The sequence below is a fragment of the Mastigoproctus giganteus genome, chromosome 3 (genome assembly GCF_048544385.1).
Source record: "Mastigoproctus giganteus isolate SK-2022 chromosome 3, ASM4854438v1, whole genome shotgun sequence".
Taxonomy (NCBI): Eukaryota; Metazoa; Arthropoda; class Arachnida; order Uropygi; family Thelyphonidae; genus Mastigoproctus; species Mastigoproctus giganteus.
Window position 1 is genome coordinate 98,023,826 of NC_143577.1, and position 9,906 is coordinate 98,033,731.

Consider the following 9,906-nt stretch of genomic DNA (forward strand, 5'->3'; position numbering starts at 1 on the left):
TGTATGCTATTTTCACATTCACGCTGAACCAAAAATAAACCTGAAAAATAAAAAAAAACAGCTGCAGATCACCGGCTATTTTACACACGCTAAGACCGAACAACACCAACCTAAGTCAAAGATGGGGTGCATAAGGAACAAACTTTAAAACGGGAAAATTACACCCACTAACAATGCTCCTTTTTCATTTAACCCTGATCACTGTGGGACCACAAAATAGCTTTTTTATTAAATAAAATAAAATAGCTCGTTTGCTCGTTTACACATCACAACAAAAATGTTGTGATGTGTAAGCAAATTTTAATTAAAAATCTCACAAACACATTCCTTGGGTACATGGAAGAAAACGCCGATTATTTTCTCTCTTTCTGATCATTTTCCTCTAATTTTAAAGGATCCATTAATTACTTGTACACAGTTTCCGTTGTTTTTTCATGTTAATGTGTAAGCTTATTGGAATTCTGAGAAAAAAAACCCAAGAACGTTATAATCATTATTAATCCCCATGAGTTGGTGATGACGCTCTATATATTTTCGAATCATGAGGCGTTAATCTGCTGGGACACCGTAATCCTCTTGTGTGGGTGGGGGGTCTCAATCTTAAATAAATGTTGAAAAACATTTTTATTAAGAATTTTTACATACTTTTTCTTAGATTTTCCGAGGTTTGGCTGTATTTAAAAGCCGATTATTTTCTCTCTTTCTGATCATTTTGTCTAATTTTAAAGGGTCCATTAATTACTTGTACACAGTTTCCGTTGTTTTTTCATGTTAATGTGTAAGCTTATTGGAATTCTGAGAAAAAACCCAAGAACGTTATAATCATTATTAATCCCTTTGAGTTGGTGATGACGCTCTATATATTTTGAATCATGAGGCTTTAATCTGCTGGGACACCGTAATCCTCTTGTGTGGATTACGGTGGGGGTCTCAATCTTAAATAAATGTTGAAAAACATTTTATTAAGATTTTTTACATAATTTTTCTTAGATTTTCCGAGGTTTGGCTGTATTTGTTTGAGTTTTACGCTATTCGGGGATGTGTGTTACGCTGTTCAACAAAATTTTTCCATCAAATAGTTTCTTTTATAAAATAATTTTCCATTCCAATTGTCTTTATCTGAAATCTTTTTGTAGATGTGGCTTTCTTGGAAATGGCTCTTTCAGGAATGTCAGTTTTGTATCACGTGATTACAAGCTCAATATAAATCCGATGGTTCGTGGAGAGACGATCACTTTTTCTTGTTGCGTTTCATGATTTTTGCTGTTATTTGGTTGCTGTCAGTTGTAATTGGTGATATGGAATCCAATGCTGTAAGTATTATTTATAATATTTGAATTTTTATCTTTTGTTTACCTGTTTAATAAAAATTCATTTTTTTTTTGTTGTTGGTTAACAATAGAAATAAGGTGAATGTGTTTTCTATTGCTATTTATCCATGGTAACAAGGTGGTTTTGAAATCACAACGATGTTATTGTTTATCGATAAGTTTTTATACAAATTCCGCATTCTTTAACGGTCAAATTGTTAATCTATAGGATATTATGTATAATGTCCACCAAATTCATACGAAAAAATGGGACGTGTAAAGTGTGACTAGTGCATTTTTGATACCTTCGAGAACCTTCTAATAAGAAATTAAATTTGCTGATTTTGAAATTTTTGCTGATATTTTTATAAATACAAGATCTTTATGATTCATTGTTTTAGATTGAATTTTAGATTTATCGTAATTGAACAGCATGCATTTGTTTTTAGTTTTTTTTTTTCAACTAATAATAGAGTAGAAATTATTTTTTCATGGTAACGATACGGTTTTGATAGCACAACGATTTTATTGTTTATCGATAAGCTTTAGCTGTCGAATCGTTAATGTAACCTTTTGCAGAATATTGTGTATAATGCACACCAAATTCATAAAAATTGCGATGTGTAAAGGCTGGACAGGGACAATGAACATTTGTGATATATATTTTATTTTTCTTTCCAAAAAGTTAAACAGCCTGTCAATATGGTAATCTTATTCTTTCGACAGTTTTTTTCATATTCTTAGTTGTACATGTGAAATTTAACAATTCGGTGTCGTTATCTTTTAGGTTATATTTGTAATAAATTACTGAAAAAATCTACAATTGTTTTAATAACCACTCTCTTTCTTTTAAGGTAATTGAACGTGTTGTTGTCGATGATGTTTCAAAGATCTGTATGATTATCGACATGGACGATTTTATGTTGAAATGTGGGACTACATCGACGTCAACTGACCACAAACAGTTCCAGGAAATGGTGTCAAAAATCAGCAGTCATCGATTTCCAGATGTTTCTAAATTCTGATGGAAATTATTTTATAAAGGAAGTTGCGTTTTCTGACGGTGAAAATTTATTTAGTAATGTAATGTACCCGCCATGTGGGTGGAATGAATTACCAGAGAGATGAAACGAGCACAGATCAAAAACCCTTTTTAAACCAAATATCACACTAGTTTTCAGCCAATCAAAAAACAGATGCGTACAAACATGTTCAATCGTGATTAAAATCCTTTGCATGGCCTAACAAGTCTTATGATATCATAATCCTTTTGGGGTAATTCTTCGAATTCAAAGAGAAAGGTTTTGTTCACCGTGCACCGTATAACAAGTCTTATGACGTCATAGTCCTTTGGGGGGCAACACAATTCCTAATTAAATAGTTTATTTTTTACATTATTTTAATTTGTTTTGTAGCCAATAAAAAAATAATTGCACGTTTATATGAGCGCAAAAATAAGTATTGTAATCAAATAAACAAGGGGTCGTTTCAAGCTGAATTTCCTTTCTTTGTGGACAGCCGATTTTTTCTAAATTAATTACAGATGCATTGGTATATTTTGACAAAATGTGTTTCTTTTCTTCTCCTTTCACATAAATTATACTACACTTTGAAGTGACCATATCCAACCACATCCTTAAATCTTTTTGTTGAATGAAACCCGAATTCCATGGTAATTGATGACAGTTTTTAAAAATCCAAATATTTTGTCTCTTAATTGTGTTTGGTAATTCATTCCACCCACATGGCGGGTACATTACATTACTAAATAAATTTTCACCGTCAGAAAACGCAACTTCCTTTATAAAATAATTTCCATCAGAATTTAGAAACATCTGGAAATCGATGACTGCTGATTTTTGACCCATTTCCAGGAACTGTCTGTGCTCGTTTCATCTCTCTCTCCAGCAATGGCGTCTAAGTTTTGCTATTACAGTTTCTATCGCTCTGTCTTCAAAATGGCTTGTCCGGGTTGGATTTGTAAATTTTAAACCCTGTGTTCAGGTGGAGCCCGATTCTCAAGTAATTGTTATTAAGTGTGAAGAATGGATGCTGTTTCTAAAGAAACTTCCGGAATTTACAAAATATTTGAACCAAAAAGAAGACGCCGAATGCAGAATAAGTGAAAATCTGGCAACAGTGTGTGGGAACGGTTTTTTTAACTATTCGTTGTATAGATAACAACGATATTCACGATGTTAAACTCGATGATTTAGAGGTGGAAACTTTATCAATTAAAACCATATCCATTCAAAAACGACTACAGCTTTTACAGGAGGAAGCGGCTATCTTCAAACTTATGGGTGATATCATAGTTTCACGTTTATATCAAACTCGTGAAGTGTTCCTAAAAAGGAAACTCTTCCAAACCAATACTTTCTTGAAAGGCGCCGAGGATGAAAATTTTCATCGATATTTATGAATTATATTTAAAGACTGTATATCCTTATGATGTTGTTCGTGAATTCGATGGGAAAGAGAAAGGTAAAGGACTCTTCTCACAATTCGATTCTTATCAAATATTCAATGCTGTAAATTCAATGTTATCTGAACTGAGATCCATGTTGTTAGATCAAGCACGTGCTCATTTTTATTATTAGTTTCCCGTGTGCATATTGAAGAGTGAGCTGTGTCAAGATTTTATCAGAATAATGATTCCTTTGTAAATAATTTTGTTAACAGTGTTCAATAAAAGACTTCGTTCATTATAATTCTGTGTCTTCATCAAAAGTTATATTTAAAAGCACTTTCAACTGGCAAAATACTATTGATTTCTTCATGAATACTTTAATTATGTTCAAATAATACCATTGATTTGTTCATGAATACTTTAATTTATTGCCTAAAAATAACATGTTGGTTATGAGTACTTAAAAATACCATTGGTTAAAAATATTGTTCATGAATACTTTAATTATATTCAAATAACACCTTTTATTTGCTCATGAATACTTAAAAAATACCATTGATTTGCTCATGAATACTTAAAAAATACCATTGATTTGCTCATGAATACTTAAAAAATACCACTGATTTGCTCATGAATACTTAAAAAATACCATTGATTTGCTCATGAATACTTTAAAAAATACCATAGGTTAAACTACTTTAATTATGTTCAAATAATACCACTGATTTGTTCATGAATACTTTAATTTATTGCCTAAAATTAACACGTTTAAAATATTGGTCATGAATGCTTAAAATAATACCATTGATTTGTTCATGAATAGCACTAATTTATTGCCTAAAAATAACGTTTAAAATAGTCTTCTCATTTAAAATTCTTTTAAAAATATACCAACCAGCAGTAAAATTAAAAAAACCCTCTCTTTGAATTCCAAGAATTACCTCAAAGGACTATGACGTCATAAGACATGTTACACTATGCATGTTTTAACAGTGTGCGACGGTGCCGCCGCCTATCGGCGGGGGTGAGAAGGGGGAGGGTGGAAAACTGCCCATGGTAAGCTAGGTTAAAAGGGTTTCTATGGAAGCGCCACCTGGCGGCGTATGTAGGGAGCGGGAGGGTGGAAGACCACCCGCTGACAAAATCGGTTCAAAATGTTTCGGGGGTAGGGGAGGGGGGAAGGTCGCCAGACCATCCGCTGAAAATTGTTCAAAGTGTTTCGATGGCAGCGCCACCTAGTGGCGAGGGGTAGGTCGACGGACCACCCGCTGACAAAATTGGTTCAAAGTGTTTCGGGGGTAGGGGAGGGAGGGAGGGGGGAAGCAGACCGCGAGCTCGGAGAGGGGAGGGGTGGGGGAAGGGGGGATTGACAGACCGCCCCCCCCTGGTCAGTTTGGTTCAAAGTGCCTCCTCTCCTACTCATGATAATCAACAAGCACTCCATCAGATCAGCCTTCAGCGAACATCAACTTAGATTAACAAGTTGACAGGGGAATTATCAAAGAGAAAGTGTTTTTCTAATACACTAAAAAAATTGCATACAAATAAGTATTGCATTCTAAGAAAAAGATGAAATATTGGTTTACTCTAAGCCGAATTCAAACCTTTTCCAGAAATTAAAATGAAAGTTGAGACTTGTCAAGTCGTGCGTTTTGATACAACTAGGGGTGCTACTAATACTGCAAGGGTTAAGAGAAGTAAGAGCACAGATGTCACTTCCTGCAATTTAAATCTTTGGCATGATGTTAGGAAAAAACGTGTTGGGACAGAAGACAGTTGAAGTTATCAAAATAATCTGCAAATAAATCAGTTATTTTCTGAGGGGTTTTAACAATTTGATGATCGTTTATTTGTTTTGGCACTGCGGAGGTTCTTTACGTTTTAAAGTATTCTCGTCTTTCGAAAACACGTTAGAATCGTTTTTTTTTTTTTTTTTTTTTTTTCTTAATATTGCGAAAACACATCTCTGCTCGACAAAATTAACAGAACAAGTTGCACATGTGCAGCTTGTGTAAGGTTGTATAAGAATTACCAAAAATGTCATATTACAGAAGTCGATACAAGATGCTCGAAAATATGGCCACATCAGTGTGACGTATGATCCCCTCCAACGACTAAACAGGTGTGATAGACGTGAACCATAATCGATATAAGGGTGTCTATAAGATTCTGTGGCAGCAAATCCCATTCTTCCACCAACGCAGTCCTTAGCTCACCAGGTGACCAAGGAGTTGGCTGTCGGGATGAAATGCGACGCCCAAGGGCGTCCACGCATGTTCGATCGGATTTAAGTTTGCTGATCATGCTGGCTACGACAGTCGTTGGATATCTTCAGTTTCAAGATATTCCTCCACCACTTGAGCTCTATGTGCAGTGGCGTTGTGGTGAATGAAAAGAAAATCTGGGCCAACCACACCCCTAAAAGCAGCACATAAGAATTCGAGGATTTGTTCTCGGTATCTCTGCGCTGTTACGGTACCACTATCAAACATATGAAGATCGTTTATTTGTTTTGGTACTGCGGAGGTTCTTTACGTTTTAAAGTATTCTCGTCTTTCGAAAACACGTTAGAATCGTTTTTTTTTTTCTTAATATTGCGAAAACACATCTGCCCTATACGAAAACACCGCCTGCACCTTAAGTGTTTTTTTCTCTGATGTTGGAGGCACGGTACCGCATTCCCCGTTGTCTCCAGATGAAATAACCTCTAGATCTGTTTGTAGGCTAAAACGGGACTTATCAGAGAACAGAACTGTACTTCATTTGTCAGGGCTCCAAGTCAAATGTTCATGGCACCAGTTTACACGAGCTATGCGGTGGTTTGGGGTTAATGCGATACACACCACTGGCTTCCTTGCATAAAGTCCACTTGAATTGAGCCTTCTTACCACAGTTCCGTTGGAAATGTTTTCACTTGTGGCCGCAGCATCCTCAAGAGACAGCTGATGAAGGACATGTAGGGTTCCGTGTCAGAGCAAGATAGCGGTCTATTCTGGTTGGCGTAGCCCTCGGACGATCTCCTCCAGCTCTTCTTGTAATGGTTCCTGTCTCCACAGTGCCGAGGCAACACTGCGTAACACATTAAGCCCACGTGCCACCTTCGCCTGCTACTGCCCGGCTTTAAGTCGTCCAACGGCCGACCATCTCAAAGAACCATCTAAACGATATGTGACTTGCCATCCTGAGTACTGGAGATGTGGCTATCCCAATGAGCAAGCCAAAAACGGGAATTAAGTGATGCGGTCGCATCACTTAATTCCCGTTTTATAAAACCGTATTTTTATAGGTATGAACAATTTTCATAATGTGCGGCTCTGTAAGGTGGTAGATTGATTTCTATTGGATGCTTGGAATTTGCATACCAGAATGCCTATTATATCAAATATTCGCCTTCGGCGACTATTTACAATAAAATATTCATGAAAAACATTTTGTTCTGTTAATTTTGTAGAGTGGTGTAGTTACGTTAATAGCAAAATACAAATTTTATCTGTTTAGTTAATGCATGCACTAACTAAACAGATAAAACTTGTACTGTAATTTTCTACATATTAAGTTTTTTTGAGGGAATTTCACTTGGCGATATTATTTCTTTAAAATGCCGGTTGGTCAATATATTAAAAAGAACATCACTAAATTAAAAGCAAAAAGAACTATAATTTGGGAATTTAGTTTTAAGTGTTCTTGCGTGGATATCATGTCTAACGTTTCGCTATAATATTCATTCTATTTTCCTTTGTTATGGCTAGGTCCAATCTTGAAATAATCAAGTTTCGGGGGACCACTGCTTTTAACATATGCTTGCGTTGTAGGGAAATGAAGTCTAATGGGAGTTGGATTTTTGTTCTTGAATTAGAATTTTGTGCTTGTGGTCAAGATAAATGATGAACCTTAGAGCAGCGTAGCCAGCATTTTACTGTGATGTGCCACATATGTTGGAAATGCCTAACTTACCATCTAGGCGCGTATCCTACCGAAATAAATTATCGCTCAAAAATCTTTACTAAAACAATAACTAAATTTTTGTAAAAGTCAATTCACGTATCTTCAAGCATATTATTTATTTTTCAGGTATCATCAGTGTGTCCGCAAGTTGATGGCAATTGTTTACACCTAGAGACACGGGAATCTTGTTCGCATTTTGAGTGCTGTAAAAAAGGAAAATTCACTCAAAAAGGCAATATCAAACGCCGAAGTTTGGGAGAAGAAACCCTATCAAGAAACAAGCTCAACTACTGCAACATGGGTACTAGCAGTAAGCAAGTATTGGGCAGTTACACTGCTACACTCGATCACTCAGAGCATTCTCGATTCAAGAAGGAGTATCCTCAGATATCTGAAAACGCGCAATGTTCACTGCAGCGCGAGAAACTTTCCGCACGATCTGGATATGCCGCATCATATAAGAAAGGTAACAATTCTTTGTTTCGGACTTGGAATAGTTTCGTCACAGAAGAACTCGATGAAAGTGACTGGTTCCCTTTTGATTCGTATCTTTCCCTTCCTCGCAGCAAGGACGATAATTAATCATACATTCAAGCACTACTTCTCTTTCTGCCGATCACGATGTATTCTAAATGACTTCTGTGTAGACTGGCTTTTATATTTCTCCTGTCATATTCTTTAATATCTTTAGCAACCCGATGATTTTTTAATAATGAACTGTTTAACGAAAGAAAGTGTATTTCACATTTACAATTAATTGCTTTCAACTGATTGATTAATTTAACCAGAACAATAAACAACTTAAACAAACTTACACATCTAATTTCACTTTTATATTGTATTGTGTCTCTTTTCAAAAAGACATTTCCTTTTGAAAATTGTTGTTCATTGTTATTTTTCATCTTATAATTTTAATTTAATTTAATAATTTAAATTTAATTATTTCAGAAACTAGAAATTATGCTATAAATTAATTCTATACTAGAAACTATACTTGGTGTGATCAAGTAATGATTAACCGAGTTTAATTAGCATTTTTATATCACATGCGAAAATTACTGCAAACTGTAATAAGCTGTGCTTGTGAGACGCAGCCATTAACTCTAACCAAGCTATAATTAAATACAGTAAACGAAAACTATTAAGGAATTAAATTAAATGAAACAGTAAGAGCAGATACTAACCCAGAGAAGCACAGACATTACAGTACACAACAGACGTTAATGCGCAACTGAACCCTACTACTACCAGGAACTCTACCCATGCATAAATCCCAAAAGCAAATATCAACAACACCCACTCCAAGATTATTTGATAGTAAATTAGGTAATATACGCAGCGCATTACATTTAAGGCGCGTTATTTATTACAACGTTTAGTAATTTCCGCCCAGGCCTTATTAATGTTTAAGATGGCGTGGTAAATACTGTATTGTAAGTTTTCCAAAAGTCTCTTAACGTAAAATTTTTCTCATCGTATACTGTTGTTGTTAATTGGTTTTTAGGAGCATTAGCAACTAAGGTCATATTGCTCCGGGGATATGCGGTGGTCATTCCCTGACCTTTCCGCATCCTCCGTATTTGGTGGTAACGGGCTCGAACCCCGGTCTAATCAAGAAGCGTGTGCTACGCACTGCTGCTCCTTCCCACCTGGCTACGGAGGCGCCTTGGTCAATTGTAGGTCTCATTGTAGGTCTCATTGTAGCCACTAAGACCAACAATTGAAAACTGGCCATTTTTCCGAAATAATTATCATAGAATGTCTTTGCGGGATTTTAATAACTCGGGGGAATCTGGACTTTCGTACTATTGTCTGTAGCTTAATTCTAAATGTGCGACACACACAAACGGACCTTTCTGGGGGGGGGGGGGAAGAAAATCACCACTGCTTTTTTTTTTTTTTTTTTTGTTCATTCAAAAGTTCAAAGTTTACATCTTTTTTCTTCTTTCACAAGTTACAGGAGTTGTCTTCGACTCTTAATCTCTATAGTCGGGAAAGATTTAGTTTGACTAAATCCAAACACTGAAAAGTATTAATGTAATCAGATGATTACCACAAGAATACCGTGTATGAAGTTTTCTTTTGACTGAAGTTGATAATTGAAAACGACTTTCAAATGCATATAGCTGAGGGGGGTAAGAGTTTTGAAGAAAATTCAAAGTCGAGCTTTCTATATTTCAATGTTGGGAGGGTGAAAATTGAAAACTAGTTATTTCAGAAATAATTATCATAGAGTGTCTT

The 9,906-nt window shown here is 35.6% G+C and overlaps 1 protein-coding gene across 1 annotated transcript in view; it reads left to right on the plus strand.

The window, feature by feature from the left end:
• Positions 1-8,273, plus strand: part of LOC150088175 (uncharacterized) — a 32,291-nt gene extending 24,018 nt beyond the window's left edge. The window contains exon 3 of the mRNA XM_090370057.1: positions 7,792-8,273. Within this exon, the coding sequence (XP_090226183.1) occupies positions 7,792-8,247 (456 nt within the window). The 3' untranslated portion in view covers positions 8,248-8,273. The remainder of the gene's footprint in view (positions 1-7,791) is intronic.
• The last annotated feature ends 1,633 nt before the right edge of the window (positions 8,274-9,906 follow it).